At 42.0% G+C, this 26,493-nt stretch overlaps 1 protein-coding gene across 6 annotated transcripts; it reads left to right on the top strand.

Annotated features, from left to right (window-relative positions):
- The first annotated feature begins 409 nt into the window (after positions 1–409).
- Positions 410–26,359, top strand: LOC409027 (leucine-rich repeat and calponin homology domain-containing protein 1). 6 transcript variants are annotated; one of them, XR_001706490.2, is made up of 14 exons: positions 410–596; positions 13,483–13,627; positions 13,716–13,948; positions 14,196–14,332; positions 14,425–14,640; positions 14,955–15,116; positions 15,509–15,630; positions 15,758–15,904; positions 15,972–16,378; positions 16,479–16,630; positions 16,731–16,868; positions 16,968–17,045; positions 23,647–25,457; positions 25,549–26,359. XR_001706490.2 is itself a non-coding variant. In XM_006571157.3 (13 exons), exons 1-13 carry the CDS (start codon positions 410–412, stop codon positions 23,797–23,799), a joined length of 2,277 nt encoding a protein of 758 aa, XP_006571220.2. In that variant the 3' UTR covers positions 23,800–26,359. The 6 variants fall into 6 exon arrangements, 5 of the variants coding, with proteins under 5 accessions (XP_006571220.2, XP_016773444.2, XP_016773448.2 ...); XM_006571157.3 differs by having other exon boundaries at positions 23,647–26,359; XM_016917955.2 differs by lacking the exons at positions 23,647–25,457; positions 25,549–26,359 and adding an exon at positions 18,050–21,326.
- Positions 26,360–26,493: the final 134 nt, after the last annotated feature.

The following is a 26,493-nucleotide window of genomic DNA, read 5'->3' as shown; positions in this document are numbered from 1 at the left end:
ATCCTGATTTGATTTTAATTTTGAATCAATTGTATTTTTTCGATATCTTAAATATTTTATTCCCTGTAATTTATTTTGGCTTTATTGAAATTAAAAATATTTTATGCATTTGGTATATCAAAAAAAGAATATTTTAAACGAAATTATAGAAATCGATTGCAATTGCGATACTCGAATAAAATCGAATGTTGTTTTTAAAATGGCGTCTAAATGGGGGCGCTATAATCGTTTGCATCCATGCGCTTTACTAAATTGTGATCAGTAGCGCAGAAGCAAGTATCGGGAGTAGTTGGTGGGTGTTAATTTTTTTTATAACATCTTACCTCGTCGTCTAAAAGACGAGTGGCTGATACGCCAGGGAAGATATTCGCTGTTGTGCTTCCGCGTGTACGTGCCCGAAAAATGTAATATGGCGATGGTCGCGTCGAACATGAGCGGCCACATACAAAAGCAGCTCACTAGAAGTCTTGAGCGAATTCTGGAGGAAGCACACTTAAGCGGTGAGCTCAAGCTTAGCGGTCGAAAACTTAAGGATTTTCCAAAAGTTGGAAAAACAGGCTCTAGTAAATATAATCTTCAGGATACAGTTATTGCCGGTGAGTTTTTTGACCTTTAATTAATAAATCATTCTTCTTTCATTTAAATTGACATTTATACATAGATAAATATTAAAAAATTAAAATAAGAAGAATAAAAAGAATTATATCTAAAGAATATCACAAGTCAAATCTTTTGAATCAAATATTATATCATAAAAATTATTTCGAAAAAAATTTATTTTTTTCTTAATCTTAGTTTTTAAATATGTATTAGTTTGGTCGTGTTTATGTCGTACTAACATATCTATATGACGCCGAATTATTACTCTAGACATATATACGTTATTCAGATTACAATTATATCTTTCATTCGATTACAATGTTTTACGATTTATTTTTCATTCGATATTTCTTATAAAAACACATAAAAACAGATTCGAAACGACTAAGTTCTTTGTATTACTCTTGAAAGAGAAAACAAACGAACACACGAGTGAAGAAATATCGTCTTTTGCGAAAAGATAGTATTCTCTTTACGATTCCTTGTATAATATAGTATAATGAATAACGTGAAATATTTAAGCGTTACATAATACATAGAAACGATGTAAATATACAGTGCAAGTAGAATATACAGTACAAATATACAATAGCAAGTAGAATAAAATATTTATATATAAATCTATTTACTTTCTCTCATCCGTTTATATAAGTTGTCAATTAATATTTATATAAATACATCACAAATAATCATATTATAATATATACAGAATATGCGAAGTGGATAACGATTTCTTATTTTGATATATTTTTATACAAAAATAATTGATTAAAAGAATGCATTATATAAAATTATGCATAAAATAAAAATTCGCATAGAGACATTATCATGACACACCCGATGTTTCCTGTTACCGCGATAATCATGTATTCGACTATCGTTCATATCACCGGTACACCACGAAGGAATTACGTGTACAGAAGCATAAGAGTACTCCAACTTTTTAAACTGTCAATATTATTGTCAATTAATCTAAGAACTTGAGTCTCATCCTGTTTGAAAAAAACTTTTGCAGAAATATAGAAACCGATCGATTCTCCGACCTCGATTCAATTCTAAATATGACTAAATGCGATTCAAATATAAAGATAATACGATTATTTGTCAAGAATGTTATCGATAATCTTGATAACGATGGATACAGGTAGATATTGTTAATATCGTGTATACAGCAGAAAGATAATTTTATCAACAAGGATTACTCTTTTCGAGGTTAAGTTATTTCGAACTTGCATTGATTGTATAGTATATTGTATATTGTACGCGTATATATGTATATATAATACGTATATATATATATATATATATATATGTATTATATGTATGCTATGTTATGTATTTAGATGACAATTGAAAATATGCAAACTACGCGAAGTAATCGTAAATTAACGACAATTAAGATCATAAATTTATAAACTGTCAAGGATTATTTTAATCGTTTCAGATTTTTTCTTTACAATAATAAAAACGGATTTCTTCGGGCAAAAATTCTACGTTTTTTAAAAAATTTCTATTAATTTTAAAATATATCGAAATATAGAACGTATCTATTTTTGTAAAGAGAAAATACATTCAACGCCATGAGTTTTAATCAGGAGTAGGTCGTGATTATTCACTCGTTGCAAAGGAACAAATAATCATCGTGGTGCCTCGTTGTTGCATTGCTTTGTCAGGTAAATGAGGTTTATCGGTTTTCGATGGTGATTTTTCATCGAACGAAGGGGACGAGGCAATTTCGGTCGGGATTCCTTGATGTTCGAGCAATAATGAAGCTTCGGAGAAAGAGAAATTTTATGCTACGTTTCAATTTCGTCGAGATATTATCGAACCGAATGGCTCATGTCGGACCTTCTTACGATGAAGTATGACGATGACAGAAGGGGACGTAACTTCATTAAGGAACCCCAGGTCAGTTCACGTTGCTACAAGGGATTCGACGAACGGCGTTTCTACGTTGCACAAATCTACGCTACGAAAAGAAAAATTACGAATTCTCGTTATACTGTACGCCAACGAGTTGCAGCTTAGAGTTTCTCGTGGAATAGATCCTGTGGTCTCCATTCACCCGGAGAAACCCGTGGGTTTGATACGATGTCGCCTTTATCGAAGAAAGAGTCGATCTATTGTCCGTGACGCATACAAGAACCAGTAAAAGCAAACACACGACACGGTGGTCCATTCGAGGAGAAAAGAGAGAAAGGAAACGAGTTGGATGCGCGAACGGACAGGTATATAGAGACTTGGCAAGATGATTACTACTTCTAACAAATTATTTCCTCGTAGTCAATATATCGACTATTAATGACTTTACTTAACGAGTTGAATGAAGCGAATTGCAGTGTATTGAAACGAGAAGGTGAAAATATGTATCATAGAGATAACAAGATAGATAGATAAATAAAGATTCGTATCAAGATACGCTCACGATATAGAGGAAAAAGCTTCTTATCGATTATGTCACGATGCGACTAACTTAACTTTTTTTTGAAAATGACGAAAGAGAGGAAAAGAACAAGATTCTTTTTTTTCTTCTTTTTTCTGCCAACTGCTTCAACTGCCTTTGTTCAATGTTTCAATCATATCGTCAATTTTAATTCAACAAACTTTAAACTGTAAGATTCTAAGATGGATTTGCGATTTACAGGCAACGTGCAATTACATCTAATTATTTTTCATCGTTATGAATACTTATCCGAGCTCCTTGTAAAGAGCGTGGATGGAGGAACAGCGTAATTAATAAAAAGAAAAGGAGAATTGGGATGACTGCGTCGATCGAACAGTGGAGCGATCGATCTTCGTCTCTCGTCAATGTTCGTTCCATTTCCCTCTTTGTTCCGCGGCGAGTTACTCGTCTCTTTTCGAGCGCGGTCGAGTTCGCGACAGGTGTCTCTCGGCCGGAGAACCGGTCTAGCGAATCGAAAGCGTTTTCTTCTCGAATCGCTCGAGGCTAATTCAGTCCCGGAGACGTCGCGATGCTCGAGACGGATTCGTTCGATTAATTCGTGGCAAGGATCCATCTTGGAAAAAAGAAGAGAGTAATCAGCGTCTTGAGCGAGCGAGATTCTCGACAAAGTCTTTCGCGATGAAAAGACATCGGAGGCGCAGTCCCTTTACAAAAGCCGAGAGTACGATGAGCGCACTCTGAATATCGAGGAACACGTTATGACAGAAAGAAAGAAAGAAAAAGTAAAGGAACGACGAAGGGGGAGAGCAGCCACCATGGTTATGGGAGAGTCCCATGGTATGGGCCGGTCCGAGCTAAAGATAGAGACGCACCGCAGCTGCAGAGGCAGGGGTGCCAACAGGTCGATACTCCATAACGCGTTACATCGTTTGCATCGCGATAGCGCCGGTGCTACTCGGTTATCTCGCGCTCTTGTCTCTCTGCCAAAGGAGCACTCCTCGAAGATGAAGTCTCTCGAGTGCTCGCCGCCCATCTAAGGGGTGGAAAAGTCGCCTCCTCTCCCTGTTTCCGTCCATCAAATCACTACCAGCAATAAACCACTAGCCGACCAACGATCGTACACTACCGGGGAACGACTATTTCGCAATCGAAGCTTTCCAAGAATGGGCTGGTACGCGTCTCAAGAGGGACTCGCGAAACTTTGGCTTCTACGACTCGCTTCACTACCAGTAAGTCGTAAAGACGAACTGTCGGCGGCGTTTTCTTTCATGCGTGCGCCGAGAACGCGTTTCAAAAACGTTTGCACGCAATTTTACACGTTTACTTTTAAAAGAGAGATGCTTTTACTACTTGGCGCTCGATAAGTATCGCGGATGGGAAATGACAACGATGACGCGACGTGTCTTTATAAAAGGAGCGTGTCGCTATATCGCGCGATATAGCCATGACTTGCATCTAAAGATGATATCGCGCACGTTTCGAAAGTACGCGATGAATGTTTCCGATACGAGCGAGTATCTCGCCTGCCCTCGAGATACGATGCCCTATTTGTTTTTTCGTTCAAGTGCCAACACAACCGTATAACGAATATTTTAAATTTACTCTTTCGACCAAAAGATTCGATGAATGGTCATACATTTTGAATTTTTTTGCGATAATTTTGAATGTCAATTCGTCCCGTAAACCGCCTATTTATTCCACTATTCTTATAATTCGTATAAAATAATCGTTTACCGATATTGTCTCTTCCTTACCTTATCAGGAAAAATATCAGCTCTTGCGCAAAATTATGTTGGAAAATTATACGGAAAATTACGATGAAACAGAATCTCGATAACTCGAAGATTTTTACAACCGTGCGAATCAACAGTTATCGCGTTAAAGGGAGCGACGGATCGTTGTTAAAAAGACACATTAATTAAACACTTTGGATTAAAAGTCGAGTTCGCTAATTAGCGTTGGAGAACGCGGTTGTTGGCGCGATGGAAAGTAGTGGCGCGTAAAACCGCCGAAAGCGAAGCCAGTGTCTTTGAAAACGTGGCGTTTTAAAACGGCGCTTTGCCCGTTTTGCGACACGTCGCTAATATGCACCGGGTTACGATTGTATCCACGGCATATGCGCCAGTCCCGCGCGTATCGCTCGTGCGAGTCAACGCGGTGGTTTCGTTGCCGAGTTATAATTAGCAGTATCGCAGGGCCGTCTACCGTCTACTCGCGAACCCACACCATTATTTTTAATCGGCAATCTTTGAACGGACATCCTGTCTCGCGCTGTTTCGCTCGACCCGAGGACACGGAGGTGTCATTTTATTCGTGAAGGGGTTACGCGATTCCCCGTTACGTCACCGATCCCGCGTGTCCCGTTCGGTTGCGATTCAAGAGGGATTTCACGGTCACGACCTTAGCCGATCGGATTGCCCTCCGCGTTCCACGAGTTGGTGAACTGGGTCAGCGTTGATGGAGTGATCGGCGTGAAAAACCGCGCACCCGCGACTCTTGGGAACGTGGGTTGCAAGATAATCCGCGTCGAGATGAGCACCGACGAGTGCTGTGCAAACGGCACAAGGGCGAGCGATATTAGAAAATTTCACCGACTATCGAACCGGTGGTATATATCCGTGTAAAGAGCGCACCGTGTATCGGGTAACTCGAGCGAAAGATGTTTGCCGGGACCCCGTATCGATCACTTGAAAAGTGCACGAGTGCACGGCGTATATTGGTTGAAAAGCTGCTCCTGAAAAGCTTTTAAAAAATCGGGTCAATCGTTTATCGCCTCGCTTTTTAATATAACATCGGTCGGCCTTTTTCGAATCGCGAATCCTTTAGAACTCGAAATCTCCGTTGAAGAGTATAATATATCGAATCCGTCTCGTTGTCGAATCGTCGGAAACGTTCGTTTCCCGACACGGTGCAACAACCGCAAACGCGGTAAAACGCTTAAGTCCGTTTCGATGGGAAAGGAAGATAGATACGTCGATCGACCGCGGGCTTAACTTGGCGCGGTTGTCTCGAGTCGTGTTTTGTCCGTCGATAAATCCTAGCCGCATTGCAGATGCGAGAAACGCGTCTTCCCTCGCCGCCTTTTTTCGCCAAACGCGAATATAACCGAATAAGTGGCAGTTTTACGCGAAATTTTTGCTCGTAATCGGTCGTGATTCGGTACGGAGGACACGTAGCTTCTTGGAAATGGAACCTTCGAGTATCGATAGTCGAGACAGGTAGAAGAAAGGGACGATCGCTAATTATCGTTCTAGGTAATCTCGTTTGTCAGTTTATGCACGTGTCGTTACGTGGCACGAGTTGAAATGAAACGATACGGAATACTGTTATGGTTCGGGCTGTTATATCGTTACAGGCTAACGTTATAGATGGCTAATGAATGTAATCAAGTTATTCTTGGGTCGTCGTACGATAAGCCGTCCCAAGCTTCCATACAAGATGAGGTTAACGCGTCGGATCCTTTTCAACGCAGCGAATCTTGGAAAATCGGAACGAGCATCGATCGAGCATGATACGCCATTCATTCGGCGTTAATTTTTTAACGAGAAATGACGAGAGGATGATTAGAGTCGCGGCGTAAATGGTTAGACGCAAAATTAATGGTGAAATCCACCTCCATTCGTGCGATTTAATGAAAATGACACGGTTCGTTTAAATTTTTTCTTCCGTGTCACTTCTATTCGTGGCTGTCCTACATTTCGCGGCGTTACTTTATCTCGCGTTGCTGTTCTTTCCGTCTTTCGTGAAAACGAACGTGCGAATTTTTGCCGCGAAATTACGTTGCACGCATTCTTGACGAGTAGAGGAAAAGCATATATATATCTATATTTTTTTTTTCCTCGTGAAAGACGCGACAACATTTATACGGGTTCTCTTCTCGTACGTCACTTCATATCTGCACCAGACGACTGGAATTTTTTTATTTTCCCCGCTTTGTCCCGAGAAACGATTTTCCACCGTTGAACGAGCGGGTAAATTTCGCGCGCGATGCTTTGTTTGCATATCACCGAGCTTTACCGGTTTTTTTCTGCTCGCGAACGCGACAAGGACTGTCTCACTCCTTTTCAAACTCGAATCTTTGAACCTGCTCCGCACGATCGGCCGCTTTTATACCTGTCGCACAGCCTTGAATCCCGCGACGCGACCCTAATCCATTTCTTTTTCGAATCTTTCCTCGCCGCTTACGCCTTCCATTCGCGGCCAACTGCGAGGGCTTGTCTGTCGTTTACCAACTACTTTAATTCCTTTGATTTCGCTAATGCATCGGTTTTTCTTCGCTTTTCCACGGGAAAAAGGGAGGGAGGAGAAGGGAGAGAAAAAAAAAAGAAAGAGGGAGCGCTCGATTCGAATACGCCGACCGCCACAACCCTAACCACGCGGTAGCCCGAAAATTACCGTTTCAAAGATCAAAGCGTTTTCTTTTTTCTATCGTCTCGACCACAAACGCCTTTCGACCATTCCTTCATTTCCATTTGGAAGGGTCTCGTCGAGACTCCAAATGTGCAATTAGCCATTTCTATTAGGTTATTGCTTCGCTTCGTAATGATCGGTTCGTTAAACGATATACAACGAATAAATAGCCTGATGACATTCGAACGAAACGACAAGTATCGTAAAGAAGGAAGACGCAATAAGACGACGGGACAAAGACTGTTAAATGAATCGAACAGTGTTAGCTAGATCTAGTTGATTGCGTTCAGAGATCCATGACAATGGATCACGCGAAATATAAGACACGGAAGTTTACCGATACACTCGAAACTTGGACGCGTATCAGGGATCGAAAGTAGATAGATAGCCCGATAGACCACGGAAAAGTACCATTTAACTACCTTTCTCCGATTCCGGATGTTTGAAGTTGAAGAATCGCGAGCGTGGATAATTACTAGGTCGTCACGCGATTAAGGCTAACCGAATCTGTATCTACCCAAGCTTCGTCCGTGACTTCAATTAGAAGATACCGGGTTCAGAGCCGGCCGAATAATTCGCGTGGAAACAAATCTACGAGGCTGCCGTTTCTCCTCCATCTCGTTATCCGAGAATCTAAATTAGCCTACTCGTTAACGAGCAGTTCCAAATGCACTTTGTCTCCGAGAAATCCAAAGCAAAGCGGTCTGACGCCGTATGAACATTGTGCAGGATATAGAAACAAAGTGATGACGAATAGGCGCAAGAACGTCTTGCGCGTGGACACGTAGAGTTTCCTATTAAGCCTTCATAGTTTTCCTATAGTCCGCAAATTGGAATTGGATGCAGAGACAATGTTTATTTATGATTTTCGCGCGTGAACAGAGTCCACGATCAATTTCTTATTAGATTCTTATATCTTTTTTCTTATATCTCAAAAATCGAATTGAATATAGTATAAAAGAAGACGAAATGCAAAATGATTTCGATCTTTCGAAATATGATTTGAGTCTAAACATTCTAGAGCGAATATTGGATTAGGATAACCGAACTGTAAACGATACGAAGATAAGGAGAAAAAAAAACAAGAGAGCGGCTCGAATATAAAGTTCCGGATTGCTGGTTAAGAGGATTCCGAGTTTGAATCACAAATATTTAGATCCCCTCGTATTTTTTTCTTGCTTTTACACACTTGAGATATCCTCATCGCGATGATATTTGACGTAGCGTGATACGGTCGGTGAAGAAAGTGTCATCGATTCATCGTCAATGACATCGAACAAAAGATACGTCGACAAGAGTGCGCGTTCTTCGCTCTAGTCTGTAGGGGAATGACGAACCTGTATACACGGTCTTTGTTTCGCGGTTACGCAGCATGGTCGCGAACAAAAGGACTCTACGGTACGATCGAACCAGGCCCTTTCCAGCCATTACCATAGATCATTCGATCATTTTCGCTCCCTATATTTCGTCGCTAATATATTTTCTATGGACAAATCGTATGTAACGTATACTGATAATCCGCGTACACTGTCCATCAACGTTCACACGATATCATTGTTATAGACACATTCTCGACATTTATCCATTCATCCCGCTATCAAATTGTCCGCTATCTAGACACGAATACGAATCTTTAAAATAAGACATTGATAATCTCTTAGGGAGGGCAATCTCTTGCTTGGCTCGAAATCGTAAATGCGAAACAGCCTCGAATCGTTAGAGATAGAGATATCGTGTTTTCTAACGGAGAGACGGGAAACTGTCACCCGATAGGTGCAAACTCGTTGAAAAAAATGCTCCATTCGAGCGAAACGCGTTGGTTGCGCGGGTGTAACGCGATATTTCGACTCGTTATCGAGCGTGGTCTCGTTACACCCTGTGCACCTTTCCTTCGTATCCCCAGGTCGCTCGGTTTTTTCTACCTCGGGTATTAGTTTTTAGGTCAAGGATGGTGGAGTCGTGCAGGCTGGAAACTCGGTTCGCGCGCTGAAAACGGGAGAGGAGGAGGAGGAGGAGGAGGAGGAGAAGGCTGGGTAAACGGGAGAAGAGGAGCGAGGAGGAGAAACACTTGAGTAGAAACGGGCTTTTCGTAGCCAGCATGAAAGAAAGCAAACGCTGCTCTTCCACGATGCACTGCAATAATTGAAGCGCCGTCGTTGCGAAGGAAGGAAAAGGGAGGCAAACTCTCGTTTCAACGGACCAAAGAAGTTTTTACGCCTTCGTGAAAGCGCGCAACGAATGAATCGATTGTTCACGCTTCCGCCTTGGATTTCACGCATCGCGAAACGTTTAACGCGCGTAATAGACGATCCATTTTTTCTCCCCCCTCTCTTCTATTTACCATTTAAACTTAACAAATCTCGATAATATCCGGCTCGAAACGAAATGGAGACAGAGAAGGAAGAGGACGCGTGCTTTGTTGGACTAACTGTGATACGTAGCTCGTATACGGCTCGGCGTATATACACGCGTGTAAGTACACGAAGGCGTGCATGCGTACCAGCACGCTCGAACACGCAGCATGCACAATGCGACGCACTGTTCGGCACGTATTGGCTGCCACGGTCAGACAGCAGGAGTATGGAAACCGGCTGCGCCCGATACTACCTTCTTTATTTTACCTCCTCTCTCTTGGATATTTCCCCACGTCGGAGTTTAATTCATGCAACGTTGAATCACCAACTACCAGATGCTCGACGGACTCGTCCTGCTAGTTTCGACCGGTCCCCGACCGACGACATCGCCTCTCCACGGCCCATCAAAATTCTACGAGACTTTCGACGATGGTACGACGCGTCACCTAGCACGAACCAACGCGGTTTCGACGATAAATCTGTCGGAACGATCGATTCGTTTTGCAACTGCGCGTTGCCGTGTCAATCGTAAACTCCGTTCGAGCTTGTTCGATTCCATCCGCCTCGAGTTCGATCGAGTATGCGAGTCGTGTTGGCACTCGCGTCCTCGCGTCGCCGGAAGTGGTGCCGGCCTCTCACAAAAGCGGCCCAGCCATACGTTCTTTCTCACCCCCTCGCCTCGCCTTATTCCTACACACTTTTCTCTCCTCGCTTTTGACGCGATCTCCTCACCGATGACACGGCAATAGCCATGGTTCAAGGGCGAACCACCGAGCACCACCGGCCGTCGTCGTCCCCCGGTGACTCGACGCGACTCCGACACCATAATTTCCTCCCTGTCCCTTTACCCCCTACCCCGTTTTGCTTTCTTTGTCCTCCGCCTCGTCCTTCCCCCTTTCCACCCCCTTCCTTTCCACGTCCTCGACGCATCTCCGTGCCGGGAATCACGGCAAGAGTCAATTAGTCTGCGCGCAAGGTGCGACCAAAGTTGTTCTTTCTCTCCGATCGATCGACCGACCGACCGAGCTCGCCTGACGCCTATTCGTCGTGGCGAGAAAAAATTCTTCTCCGCCACGTACACTACCTATTCTCCGAGTATTAATTGCACATTTAGAATCGATCGTTAACCGCGTTATCGGCCGGCAACGTATCTAGAGTGGAATTAAATCGATTTTGTGTGGAACACGGGCGGAACACGGCGACTCGTTAACGAACTTTTAACTTCGTTACGTCGATCATTAGTTCTCGAAGCATTTGCCACGTCCCGAATGATTTTATTTTTCAACAGAAAAGCTCGGGAAGAGGGTGGCTCGTGGGACACCTTGCGCTGTTCCTAGCCAACCCCCTGGACGATATCTGCCATGGGGGCGTTATCGATCGGCCGACCCTCTGTTTCCACGGTTTCACGGCGGCCCTTATGCGAGCTCTTATAACCCCATATATCCCGAGAAGGATAACTTAACATCGTTATGGTATTTTCTCTCGCGTTTTATCCCTCGTTCCTTGCCAGGGAACACGCTTCCTCCTCGTCTTCCTCCCGACCATATTGGCCTCCGCGTTATTATTATCGATCTTGCATTGTCGCGTGACTTCCGAGAGAATCGGTCGTCAAAGTTGTACTAACTGCTTAAATGCTCGCTATATGGCTACTCCATCTATCTTTTCCTGTCCGTTTCTATCCTCGAATTGGCGCACGAGACAATTTTTAACCATGGTCGTTGAACCTACGTTTCGTATCCGTATTAGTGTTAGTCGACAACGTTTCGTGACGCGGCACGCCCAAACAACGCCACTGCTACTCTTTCTCCGCTCCCGCGAATTTATGCAAAATGAGAGACGAGTGCAAAGTTTGTATTTCTCCCGGAGAAAGAGAAATTCTTGAAAAATTAGAAAAATTTTCCGAAAAGCAAGAGGCGGATCCAGTTTCATTCTGTTTTTCCTTCCTTTCTTTTTTAACGTTAAGTCAAAGTAATAATTTTGACGAGCGGTCGAATTTCCGTAAGGTTTTTTACGAATAGTTTTATTCGCCGGAAAGTTTCTCAATTGACCGACTAATTAACGCGGGATAAAAAAGATAAAAACTGCTCCATTTTTTCCCTCGAGTATTATAAATTTATTCCACCAGGTCGTCGCCCTCTCTCCTCTCCGCGATTACCATGGAAATCACTAGGCGGACATTTTCCACTGGCACGCCGGCATATACGTCCAACCCTTTATGATTGCGCGAACCGTCTTTCCGGCGTTATTGTCTTGTGCGTATGCATAAGCAAGTGGGCGCGCGGCCGTGCGATAAAAATGCAAACACTTCGATCGACGAGACTTAATATTCCACCTATGTCATATTATTAGCGCTCGGAGGTGTTCGGTCCGGCAGCCTGGTTAAACGTCCTTTTATCCGTTTAATTGTCTTTAATCGTAAAAAAAAAAAAAAACGCGTGAACGGGAGGCCGCCACGCCCATCCGTTGGCGAATGACAGTCTAGCAAGTTTGCACAACGTCACGCAATTCTATCGCGTATGGTGTATGGTATCGATCCCTCGACTGGACCTCGACCTTGGTCCTTGGAATCGCCTGGTGCATCGACCCCTTCGTGAAACACCCTATATATACTATATACATAATACGTGCCGCAGTCACTTTTCGATTACGATACTTCTATTGTTAATTAAATTACAATGACCAAGTCTCTCAGGGGTCGTCAACTTTGGAGATCGTTTTCGAATCGATCCCTCGTCCATGGCACATGCGATTTCCTTCCCGAGGGAGTTTTATATATATACAGTATCGCGAGGACAATAAAAATTGTTTAGTTTGGTTGCACGAGAGAGTTACGAGGATGACACAGAGACGGAATAGGGGTTGCTATTTTCGTCGTACCATCACGAACGGGCCGACGCCCTTGCCCGACGATTATGCGATCGACCGTGTACCAATGGTTCCACGCTTTACTTTCCACCCCGTGGACTCGTTCCCGTTACACTGGTGGGCGTGCACAAGGGATACGCAACTGTTCCTCGATACGTAATAAGTCCACGTGCAAATAAGACTTGCAAATCACCGAGATCGAACGATAACGAACGGGGGGCGTACGGAGAAAATTCGTGTATCCTGTTGACGATCGATTGGCAATTTCCGTTCCGATCGCGTAAACTGGATAATCGAAATCCAATTTCCGAGATTTATCGGAGAGAATTTCCTTGAATTATCCGCTTTATCCCGTGTAAGCTTTTCTTCCTCTCGACGATACGTATAAAATAGACGTTTGTAAAAGACGTTTCTCGCGCATTTATTTAAATGTAAAAATTATCGGTACGCACATAGGGGGTGATGCGAGCGATCGATAGACGCAGAGGGTTTGAAAAGCTGATGGCGCGAAGGAAAACGAACTGTTGGCTAACCAACTCCCGGAGGAGGAAACGAAAGCACACAAGCGGTGTAGTTATTGATCAGAAAGGAGGCTCGAAGCCAGTAGCAGCTGAGCCACCCTTATCCTTTTCCTACGTTTCGAGACCGTGCACGCACGTGACCGTCGCACCCCATTCATAAGAACCCCCAACGAACTCGAGCACCACCCTAACCGGAGCACAGCTGTTGCTACAGAGAATCCTGACGATTAATCGAGGTTCCTCAAGAAGTATTATGTTTTTCCCGTAGCGTGGATCTTATCAAACCGACACGCAATGACACGTCCCTTTTGTTTCCTTCTCGTTGCAGATTTATCGAAGAACCGTTTCGCCGAATTGCCGGAAGAGGTGACGGAATTCCTGTTCCTCGAAAAGCTTCATCTCTACCACAATGCCATAAGAATAATACCGGAAACTGTGGTGATGCTACAGTCCCTCAACTACCTCGATCTTAGGTCGGTAAGGACAGGAAGTGGAGTGGCCTGGTTCACCGCGTGATGCGGGCTTAGAATTAACTTAGAACGGAGACGGTTTTGTTCGCAGTCGCAACCAATTGACTTCTCTACCTCGGGAGATATGCAGGCTACCGCTGCAAACCTTGTTGGTCGCTCACAACAGATTGGCATCTCTGCCGGACGAATTGGGCAGGATGTCGGCGTTGGCCGAGCTCGATGCGGGATGCAACGAAATCACGAATCTGCCACCCCGCATGGGCGATCTTGCGCGACTTAGGTCCTTGGATCTGAGGAGCAATATGATCGTCCACCTGCCTATAGGTGGGTAAATATTTTGCTTTGCGCTTTTTTTTTCTTCTTCTTTTTTTTTTTTTGCATTTATAAAATATACCGTCGTCGTCACGTTTAGATAAAAAACGTCGGTCGATAATTAAGTAAAAGCGAACCTTTCTTTAATACTCTTGACTTTAACTCTTTCTATCGCGACTTTCGTTAAATCATATTTCGATAAAACGAAAATTGAATGAAATTGCTAATGATGGAAAAAAAAACCGATCGTTCTTCGCAGAACTGACGTACCTGAGACTCGTAAAGCTGGATATCAGCGGCAATCGAATATCCGTGCTTCCGAACGAGATGAGGAAAATGAAGAGTCTGGTCGATTTTCGGCTGTCCGATAATCCTTTGACCTCGCCACCTGCCTCGGTGAGCATAAAGTGTTTCGCGAGCGATGGAACGAGATCGATCGTCGAATTATCGATCAATCATTTTTCCCACTCTTCCCACTCTTTTCGCAGTTATGCATTCGCGGGCGAACGCACATCTTTAAATATTTGGAGAGACAGGCGGCGAAGCACGAGAGAGCCAGAGGTGGCCGCGCTAGGAGAACACCTTTGGACGTCAGGGGTCACGCGACTTTGGATACGAGGACCCACAGGCGACACAACGTGGACAGTGGGTACAGCACGAGCGACGGCGTCGACAAACGTTGGTCTCAAGAGATTCACAGCGCGGTTAGTTTCCTCGTCCTTCTTCTCGCTCTCTTCCTATCTCTTCGTTTCTTCTTCTTCGCCTGGCTCTACAACAAGCTTTTCGGCTACGAAACTTTGTAAATCCCGGTACAGTACAGACATAACAGAGTATACGTTATACGTCGAAAAAGCAGCGTAGTAGAAACTTTTTGCCTTGGCAAACTGCTATTCTCCTGTACTTCTAACCGATCCAAACATGTAGAAAGAAGGGCAAATAAACTTTGAAACGCACGCAACCACGTACACGATTCTACGATTTCTCGTAGTACCTCCTGCTGGACACTTTTTGCGCGCAGGTGCACGACGGTGAGATTCGGGGGCTGTGGCGTCAAGAATGCTCGCCCCTTTCGATCACGTTGCCGCACGAGACGGGCGTGAACGGGTCCTGCAGCGGAACCTCGACTCCTAGTACCATCTCGCCTGGCGAGCACACGTCTCTCGAGGATGAGCTCGGCAAGGTAGGTATCGAACCGCTTCCGTCAACCAACAAGTACAATTATCCAAGTGTACCGGTCCATATCTATTCAGCTTTTCGAAAGGTTTTAGCCTTACTTTAGCCTTCGAACCGCTGTGTACGAGCGTGTATGATACAACGTCTATATTTAGCGAGTGTGAATAGAACTCGCGCGCCCCTTGAAAATGATATCTGTGTTGTCGAGTCGCGCGCTTGGCCGTCGTTCAAGCCTCGTTGAATGACCTTAACCCATTGAAAGAACTCGTCTGCGACGTCTCTCGCGATTAACGCGCACGGCACGCCAACCGGCGCGCCAGGAATGCGCTCACCTTTCCTCCGCTGATCCCTCTTTCTATCTTTCTCTCTCTATGTCTCCAAGATATACCATGTTTACAGGCCATGATACTGCACGATCAATTGGAAAAGAGGAAATTAGAAAGGAGCACCTCGGAGAATGGTGCCGATGTCAGAAGACCGATGACCTCTGGTTTCTATCACGCGTCGATTACGCCACCCGGGTAAGCGAGCTGCGTTAATAAACCAATCATCGCTCCTGTCACACCGCGTTACATGGCTGCGCACATGATTTTTACCCGTTAACGGACGAGCTTTATACATCGCCTATTATTCCCGCGTCTTTTGCAGTCCCCTCGAATCCGCTCATCTGAATCAAACGTTGCCGGTATCGACCAACACGCAATCCGTGCAACCGTTGCAAACTTCGACCTCTAACGCTACCTCGTTGATGAACGGAGACGAGAAAAGGCCGCTCAATCATATTCAAACTTACAGGTATGCTCTTCTATCTTTATCTCGAAATATCGATGATGGTTGCGCAACGATATTTTCCTGATTTTAGGGAGTATAAAGAGGCTTTGAGACAACAGAGGGCAAACGAAGGGCCGAGCGTGTACAGGCCGCGAGAACAAGTCACACCACCGGGCAACGAATCGCAGAACAACGCAGAGACGGCGGACTCGGCTAGTAACAAAGACGCGGTTGCTTTGACCGGTAAACAGATCTTCAACGAGGAGAACGCGACCAAGAGACCAGTGCAGAAGGTAACTCCGTCACGCATCAACTATCAGAACACGCCGATTATCAACGGTAGCAATAACGAGTACAACAATAAGAACGGGAAATACCTCGAGCAGCCGTATAAGAAGCCTAATTCGCCAATCAAAACATCTTCGAGCATTTTATCTTCCAACACAAGTCCAGGACACACACCTAGATTAGTGAAAACCGCTGTTGGTTACGTGGAAGGTAAAAGAACATTGTGCGGAGAGAGTGAAAAAAAAAATGGAATACGATGGATTGGGTGTCGCGCGCTATGCAATAACGCATTATCGATGATTTGTGTTAGGTAACAAGAGTCCGAACAGGAACGGTGGAAGTCCAAAGTCTCCTCGATCGGTTACATGGAACAGCAACGTGCCTGAAAAATATTCATTCACCATGAGAAGAGAGTTCGAGCGTGCCAAAGAGGAAGCTGACCTGATCGAGCAACTTCGAAACGTGGGTATAAGGAGGGGAACGAAAAGGATTATCAACTTTCGTATAAAGCGTTAATTAATCGTTACAACAAGGAAACGGATAACTGAAATTTGTTTTTCAGCATATCGAGACGCGGTTGAAGATGGCTCTGCCGGAAGATCTCGCCCCGGCGCTAACGGACGGTGTTGTACTTTGTCACTTGGCAAACCACGTAAGACCCCGATCGGTTGCCAGTATCCACGTTCCTTCGCCAGCTGTGGTAAGCGAAGCTTCTTCTTGCTCTCATCTAATCGAGTCGATGATCCAATCGCTCACCCGTGTATCGACCGTGCGTAATCGATTATATTTCATTTCACAGCCCAAGTTGACAATGGCAAGATGCAGGCGTAACGTCGACAATTTTCTCGAAGCGTGTCGAAAGATAGGCGTTGATGAGGTAAGCCATCGAATCGATCAAAGAATCTTTGTTGATCAATTTTTTCGAAAATTTTTCGTGCTTTGTCTCTCGCTATAATGGTCCCGCGGCATGTATCAAACCAATTGCTTCTACTTGTGGAAAAATCACGAGATCATTTTTCTTTTCTCATTATTACTCGTATATATCTGACCGATATTCTCGATACGACCTGCGAACACGTTCCGGTCTCTTTATCGTGGAAGCACGGTCAAAATCGAAGATCGAACGCAAAATCGTAACTAACGCTTCGACAGCAGCCGATACGTTTGTCCATGATATTTCCAACAACTACTAGTCAGTCCCCGATTTTTATTCGTCTTTTTTCAAAATCTCTATCGTTCCAAAAGAAAGGAAAAATAAAAAAAAAAAAATATCGGAAAGAAGAAAAGAATGCAAGAATTCTCGAAAGGAGGAAGTGGAGAGGAGCCAAGAAAGAAGCTTTAGTTGCATGCGCCTCGTATTCGCTTTTGTGTCGCTCGTCGCTTCATCGGAGAACGCTTTAAACGCGTCTCGTTCTCTAGTGTCTTCACTTCTCGGCTTTCCTACCACGTATCAACGTTTCGATTGGCATATATATACATATATATATTTCAACTTTTTGATCAAGCACATTGAAGAACTTTTTAAAACTGTGAATTATTTCAATTTTCAACACCTTCTCGAGATAGGAACCAGAATTGGGTATTTTATTTTTTCCTTTTTTTTTTTTTAAATTTTTTTCGTCCGTTATCAAACGATACCCAAATCTGGTAAACACCGTTTCTCGATGAAGCATTTAAATCGAATAATTTGAAACAAAATTATTAAGTAAAAGGAATTCGTCGAATCGTTGATTTCGAGGAAGGTGACCGCTTCTCGAAGAAGTAAAAAAAATATGATAAGAGAGCAGAAATCCATTGTATGGAAAAAAAAAAAAAAAAAAAGAAACGTCCAGCGAACGTAATAGAGACTGGGACTGAGTAGTATCGTTGTTGGTGTTGCAGGAGGTGTTAATGGACGCGGACGCAATCATGGACGTGGGTTACATGGACGCGTACGGGCTGGAGGCTCTGGCGCGTCTCGTCTCCGCTCTTCTCCTTTTCCGTGACGAGGGGGAGAACGATAAGAACGAGGAATCGGCCCCAGGTTCATCCCATACGATTCAGGATCGCGTTTTATCCGCGATGCTTTTTCTCACATTCCTATCCTCCCTCGTTCTGCTCTATTTGTTCCCCATTCCCGATTAAAAATAAGAGAAAAGAGCGACCAAGACGAGCACGCCAGAGTGCAAAACGATGGGACAAACGACGCTCGCAAGAGAAAAGCACAATCGAAGATTACAATCTGGGATTGCTCTGGGATATTTGTCGAGTATTGATTAACATTGAGATTTGACAAGCGCGAAACGCGACGCGACGTGGCGCGACACAACGACTCGGCCAGAACGATTTCTTTAGATATAGATTTCATCGTATATAATTGGTATTTCTCGATTCGTTTGCCAAGCCGTCGAGTCGCCCGATATAATTTTATCGCGCGACACTCTCCTCGTCTCTTCCATCCAATTTAGTATTCTTAGAGCGGCACGATATTTTTATAATTTTTCTCTTTTCTTTCTCTCTCTCTCTCTGTCTCTCTCTCTCTTCCTTTTTCTTTACGTCCTCTCGTTTGCTTTACGTCGGGGTGAAGAAAACGGGGTCGAGTGTCGCGCGGAATCATCACCTCCTTGGCATCGATGTTAATTGCGAGCTTATTTTAATCACGATCCACAAGAAACGGAGAAAATTGTATCGAGGCTATTTGTTATCGTTCGATTTTTCGAAGTGTCTCGTTCTTTCGATTCGATGCAATTTCTTAACTTTCCTTTCTATTGTGATTTTTACAAATTTTTCTCTCGTTAAATGAATCGCCATCGAATTCGAGACACTCGAAACATTTTGGAAGAAATATTCTCAGACAAACGTTAGTTTAATCTAATGAGTTATTCAAAAAAAAAGAAAAAAACGCTTTGCTTGTACGTTCGATTTAATTTATACCGATTCTCAGCTCTAGCTTAAAATTGTTAGTTTAGGGTTGTTCGTTTGTTTGCCTCCATCGTTGTGGCTTGGGGGAGACGCTTAAAAATTCCGACGAGTTAGTATTCGATAGGCCCTTAAGTATCGAAAGGCAGCTTGAATCATTACATTTAGTCCAATAGTTATATAGAGAGACCGCTACGTAGTGCGTAGGTTAGTTAACCGTTTTTTGTTTTGGCATAAGGTGTTCGACAAGAACTCGAGCTAATATTATATTTCGTTCTCGAGTTTTGGTCGTTAAATACACATAATTATTTCACGATGAAAGAAGGTATATAAGATATAAAAAAAAAGAAAAAGAAAAAAAAATCAAAGAGCGCAATCAAAGTTGAAAAGACGCGCTCTCATATCAAATGGTATCGCCTGTATGTATGTACCTTGAACGAACAAATCGTTCGTTTTGATCGCTGGAATCGTTACGATCGGTGGGATCTATCGTCGAACAAGATCTATCGAGAAAATAGTATTTTGCTACGCGAAGGGATGATGGCCCTTGGAAATATGGTATTAATTGGTATTCAATAATTTCTCATTTTCTTCCAATTTTTGGTTTCGAATATACATATATATAAATAAAATCTCTCTCGATAACGGAATCATTATGTGGAATCAAGGAAAGTGAATGAAACGAAGAGTAGAATTTCTTGGAAACTGGTATTCTTAGCGGCATCATCTCTGGTACACGTAACTGTGTCTTGAATCGCGAAGTTCAAAGAGATGAAAGGGGAAAGAACCTTCGTGTGTACCTCAAATGGTAGTATTTTTTTATTGTTCGACCAATATAAATCGCCTACGGCTCTTTCAGGATTGATGGGTCTGTGATAGGTAGCCTTCGAGTACTACAGGATTCGCAAACAAGGTGCTAGAAATCTCTTTATGTTCAAAGATTTCCTATTTTGGTACGTAGGTTTAACGCACAATTCGAACTCGAAAAGGAATTCTTATTTGACATTGTTTTATCGTTTACGAGTTTATGAACAGTATTGCGTCCCTCCCCGAAGGGTTCGCGGCAAATCGCGACAAATTTTGCTTTCTCTCGCTCCCGAGATGAAAATGGGACAAGAAAATCTTTTTCGTTGGAGGAGGAACGTCCAACGAGAGCGCTTACACCTCACCGACCAAGCAATTCGGTCGTAGCCTAAGATAATCTCCATATTTTCATATAATTCGCGTTTAACAAAGAAGGAAGGAAGGAACAAAAAGAAAAAATAAAAAAAGAAAAAAAAAAGAAATTCGTAGTAGACGTTAAAATACGTATATCGTTTAGAATATACACGCGTCTAATTTATTCTACATATATATTCGTACGATAAGGGTTATATTGTATATGATAAGGAATTTGAGGAGGAACGAATCGCTTAGGGGTGCGATTAAAATTTGAGATTAAAATTTTCGAAAATCGTTCCCGATAACAATTGTCGAGAGTTTTATTTTTAAATAATATCGACATCCTTGGATCGAGTCTTCGAATCGCGAGAAATCTTTGCTTCCGGTTGTTCACTCCACGGACACGCGTCAACTTGAAAAACGAATTGTTTTGCAGTAGTTTAGTGCCAAACGCGTCAGACAGTCGAACCGTGTAAGTTACTTACAGACAATACGCATCGCGACTCCGTTTCTCCCAGATGCTTTCTAGCATTTGTTGCTAGCATGTTGAAATGAACGAAAATGAACGATACGATGAGTGAACACGTGCTCCCACAACAAGTTGTTTTTAAACGAAAACATATCCTGGGAAATCGATCGAGAATGTACAAAGAAAAGAAGACGAGAAACTAAATAGTTTCCATTACGGTCTAATACGATGATTTACTTGTAGAAAAGTTTTTTTTTTCTTTTTATACGGTTGAGTCTTTTTATACGAAAATATTCCGTACTTTGGACTGAATACACAATGATCGCATAGATGTGCGTGTTTACAAGATTAATAAGCGACATGACGTAAAGAACGAATACATATATTGCTGCAACTATGTCAACGTACCATCAAATTCAAGACGAGCTGCATCTTCCACAATCATTTGTTCAGTTTTCTTTTCGTTTCTATTCGCGCAGCTCGCATCGATCAGCGGCAGAAAGTTTATTTCTAGTCCTTTGTATATTGTCCTTCTTAGATATCTGCTCCTATCTGGTGTATTTTTATTTTTTTTTTAATATCTTGAGATATATAGGCTCGATAGGAGATTCTTTAAATTCTTTTTAATGTTTAGAAATTAGGAAATTTTATTTATCCAATTTGTAGAGATCTAGGACCAAGATCTAATTTATTTTTTTTATATTTACTTTAATTTTCTTTACGTACTTTTTCGAAGCAGCTAGATAGGATATTTTTTAATCGAGAAGAACAATATTAATTTCTGATAGTTGGTATTTAAGTTTATCTTCAGTTCTAGTCAAGCTCGACTTGTTCTTTTTTTTTTTTTTTATTATTATAATCTTTGTTTTCATCTAAGTTATACACGTTTCTTATTCACTGGTGACTTAACGCTTAACTCGTTACTTAATTTTATAATTTTGTTCCTTTTACACGTTTCTTCCGCATCTTTTCCGATCAAATTCATCGTCAAAATCGAACAAAACTATTGGTATTAAAACACATGTTGCTGTTCCCCATGAACATCAAGTTCAATGACGACAATTGTATCAGTATTATTTCTTCGTGTTACAGATCGGACGAGACTTAATTGCATCGAATTAATAATCGCAACCATAAGACTGCTTATTTCATTTTAGTTTATCGTCTCTTCTGTGCCCTGCCGCAATAGTTTTCTTTTCTTTTCTTTACGATTAGTTGTCGCTTCCGTAAGAGGCTGCGTCCTTCTCTCTCTCTCTAATCGCAGAAAGATGAAAATGACGGAAAAGAGGCGCGATAAGGAGACCGAACACGAGATCATTCCGTTGCATTTTAGCTTGTATAATTGTATAATTTTTGTAAAGAACAGAGAGAAAAGAGAGCGTATATATACATATTATAAAATAGAGTATATTATATTATATTATATATATTATTATATTATATTATATTATATATTATTATATATTATTATATTATATTATATTATATTATATTATATTATATCATACTGTATTGTATGGACCACAGATATATGGTACGTTGATGCTACGTTTCTCTTTGGTTTTTTTGTTTTTTAAATTGTATACGTCGCAGACTGTGAGCTTAAAATCATCTTAATCGCTTTTTCTAAACTCGGTGCTTCGTTTTTTATATCTTGTTGTTTTTTTAAGCTTAAGCTTTCTTGTACAATTTTATCGGGGAAAGGGAATGTTTTCCTCTCTATTGTTTAATTCTCGGAACGATCGCGCCCGTCCAACGATCCAACATCGATAAACGTACGAGCAATTTCTTGGTGATCGTTGAACGATCTACGACACGATCGGTGAATGGAACGCGATCGTTCTCTCTCTCTCTCTTTCTATACATATCTCTCTCTTTATTTTCTCTATGATCGAATCTGGATTCGCGACCACGTTCGCCGAATGATTTCACGGTGACGGCGAGTGATAACGGTGAACGTGGGCGGTGTATCTCTTGCTTCGTTTATACTCGCTGTACGCACAAAGAGAACACGATTACACTGCCACGGAACGAGTCGATTCCGAATTGCAATTCACGATGGAAAAATAATATAAAAATTTTCGTACACCACGTTGACTTAATTCTTTCGGGGAAAAAATCTCTGAGAGGATGAAATCGAATCTTGCAGTTTCACCACGTTTTTTGGATAAATGCAATTTCATTTGCGAATATTTTTTATAATAATATACTTTGTGTACTTAAAAGATAGTTTAAAGATTTCACCTTTTCATCACTGTTAATAGAATTCATATAAGGTGTACGAAAACTTTTTTACATGATTGTATTACATCATCGTCATATCGGCTTCATAATCCTTTACGCTGGAATCCTTGGCTCGAATCCCTCTAACTTTTACAACACTTTGTATTGCGTGAAAGAAAGAAAGAAATGAAACGCGCGAACTCGTACAAATTCGATTTCTTCGAGAAAAAAAGAAAGAAAGAAAAAAAAAAAAATTCCGAGTCGCGCATCTCTTTGCGTTCCTATGTTCTATATAATCTCGCGTCCCGGAGAACAATCGTTGGGAAGCTCTTTTTCTCACCTGATCGAATAACATTGCCACTATGATATTCGATTCATTTCACTCGAGAGAGACGTACTCTGTAACACCGATTGTACGACTACCATAACGATTGTAATACTATTTCCACTGATAATAAAATATTCTTTTGATATAATTGTTCCACCACGATGACGAGAGCGGTCGTGTACCACCCTGTACATTATCATCTCTTCGCCGACGAAACGCTACCTTCTCACCGATTTCAATTCGAGCTTGAAGTATTGATATTAAGGACCAACATTTTGACCAACTTTTTCCTATGCATATAACCGGTGAATGGCCTTTTAGTTTTCGAGTTGTATAAATATAATTTTTCACGGATGAACGGATTAATGATGATCGCACGCTTGTGCTTGTCATTTTCAGAATCTCGTGTGCTGCGCCAGCGACGTGCTGGAAGGAGGTCGAGGAGTGGTACGCGTGGCTGTCACGGTCTCGGAGCTGCTCAGGTTCCATCAGTCACGGTCACCGTTGCAAACCACGTCATCCTCGAACGTGCCGAACCACGTGTCCGCTTAGCGCCAAACGATATAAAGACGATGTAATCGGATAAATAATCTTGTCGACCATGAAAGAAAGACGGACTCGCGGCCATGTTTCTCCCGATCGATGCGTGTACCAAGAAGAAGAATTTTCGGACCAACGTCTCGTCATTCGTTTTTTCTAATACTCGAGACACGTGATTTCGTTTTACGTACAGGCACAAACGAGACGAGACGTTTCTCGGCCCAGCAATCGTTTCTAGATGGAACAGTATAACGCTATAGAGGATCGATAATCTTCAGATTTTTATACTCATTACGTACGCACCGGATACAATAATCGCGTGTCTGCTCGTGTATACCAGCGATTTTCTCGAAATCAAAAAAAAAAAAGGAAAAAAAAGAAAAAAAGAAAAAAAAGAAAAAAAAAAGAAACAACGACGCGACATCAAAAATATTTAACGCAACGTTAGACTGCGATCGATCATGACACTTGATTTATTATAGGAAATACTGTATCGAAACTTTTATATCGGAAAAACAAAGCGTATCTTTGTACGAGAAAGGAAAAAGGAAAAAAAAGTAGCAGGAAACTAGGATATAAAATAGCCTAGTTTCATAAAAGAAATGAAAAATATGAACGCGCGAACAGCCGTATATAAAGAGAGTTAGTAAATATCGGAGACACTTTCTCGGGCTCGATTTTGCGAGATCTCGAAGCAATGAAAAAAGTTCCTACCTGCATATTGATTAACGCGTATCATATTTTATAGTCCGTATTATTGACATTAAGCCAAGCATTATCTCTAGCAAGATAATTGTTTTCGGTGATTCTGAGGAAAAAGTCGTAATTTTACGAACTTTTTTCGTTGTGTTCCACCGTTCAATCCCAATAAAATGTCTCCTATATCTATTAACATATCCGTGCTTTCTAATAACTGGTAATTACGAGGCATTTCGATATCGTAACGTGGAACAATAATCGATCGATCAAATCAAAACACGCGATGAACGATAAAGCGATTTTGCAACTCGATCAAAACATACCTATTGGAATTTTATCGATATTTCAATTAATTTGCAATTAAGTATCTTATGAATCGAGCATTCGCGTGTAACTAAAGATGAATTCGCGTTTGTTTGAAACGAAATCCAGATCGATAAAAATTTACGCGAACCAATTATTTTGTTTTACAAGCGATATTTGACTCGTTTGTTCCGCGATACTTTAGCGAGATTTTGTTCCCCTCCAAAGAAAATACTAGGAAGCTGAACCGACACCTTTAAATCTCTCAGAACGATGCATACACAATCTACTGCGGATTAAGTAGGTTTCTGCGCGAACGAATGGTAAGTTAGTTAGTACGTTTCCAATATAACCGAGGATCGATAACATGCTCGATTGAGAATTTTGATCGTCGGCAACGATCTCGAACGAATCGTTGATATATCAAATATCATTCATACTTTTACGTAAAATTAAGGCCTAGGTGTTCACAAAAATGTGTATCGTTAACGTTGCAATTTTTTTTTGTCTAATACGCGATACTAAATTATTCTTTATTATTTTATAGTTTCAACGCATATTCGATATCGAGTTGTACGTTTTATCCTTGAAACGATGACGATTCCAACTACTGCCACGATTTCATAATATATTTCTTGAAACGATAAAACCCCGTTAGGTGCTAAAACGTAATATCATTAATTGTAATTTCTTATATTGTCGCAAACTTTGTTTATTCTGTTCTTTTTTTTTTCATTTTTATTTTGTTTTATAATTTAGGAATGATCGCGTAGAAGGAATTACGAAGGATCTCATATGTCGTGATCAGTAAGGAATCGAGCGATTACGTCTCGGTATCTCGTCAGAGTGTTCCAACAGATAATGCGCGTTACCGATCCGAGCTCACCCCGACGAGATATCCGGTGTGGAAGATTGTACCGTGTATTCGTATTTATTGTGCCAAAGATATATATTAATTTTTTCTCTCTATTTCTCATCAAGGACGAATCTTTGCAGGTAAGCAACGATGTTGATTATGAAATAACGTCGAAGAAAGAAGACTACTACGATGTATCTAGTACGAAGATTGTTCGACGAGATTTTGGAGTAATGGAATAAGACGATACGACGATCACGTGCCGCTTTGTCTGTCTATCGAACGTCCTAATCTCCTGCGTCTCCCGAGTCTCCCAAGTGGAATCAGACGCGATTCGTCCTTTGATCACGGCTGCTGCATTATCGTACTGAATCTTTTCACTTGTCTCTTTTTTCGATTTTTCCTCTCTCTCACTCGTTTCTCTCACCGTTCCCTTTTCTCTCCCCTCTTCTCGCTCCCTCAACCCCAATTTCACATTTACGTTTAATCGGACCAGCACTTCTCGTTTATAGATTACATGCGAATTCGTCAAGCGACGCATCGCTGCGGAATTGTATCGTTCGCTCAAATTACGCTCGCGTTTCTCGAAAAACGAACGCGCTCTGCTAAATTGGCCAGGCGTTTCGAAACGTCTCGATCGACTGGCTATCGTTATCAACAGTATTATCCAATTATCCCACCGATACAGGCCTTTCTAAACGTGTTCCGAAAAAAGAATCTTCTATCCCACCGTTGTGATCACCGTGTTCCATCCAGTCGATCGATTCGTATCGAACTCGCGCTCGCCCTCTCGATTGATACCTAAATACACCGCACGTAATATATTTAAAGATTAACGGATACAGTGT

Source organism: Apis mellifera, linkage group LG1 (assembly GCF_003254395.2).
Source record: "Apis mellifera strain DH4 linkage group LG1, Amel_HAv3.1, whole genome shotgun sequence".
NCBI lineage: Eukaryota > Metazoa > Arthropoda > Insecta > Hymenoptera > Apidae > Apis > Apis mellifera.
This window is presented reverse-complemented; position numbering and strand designations above follow the sequence as displayed.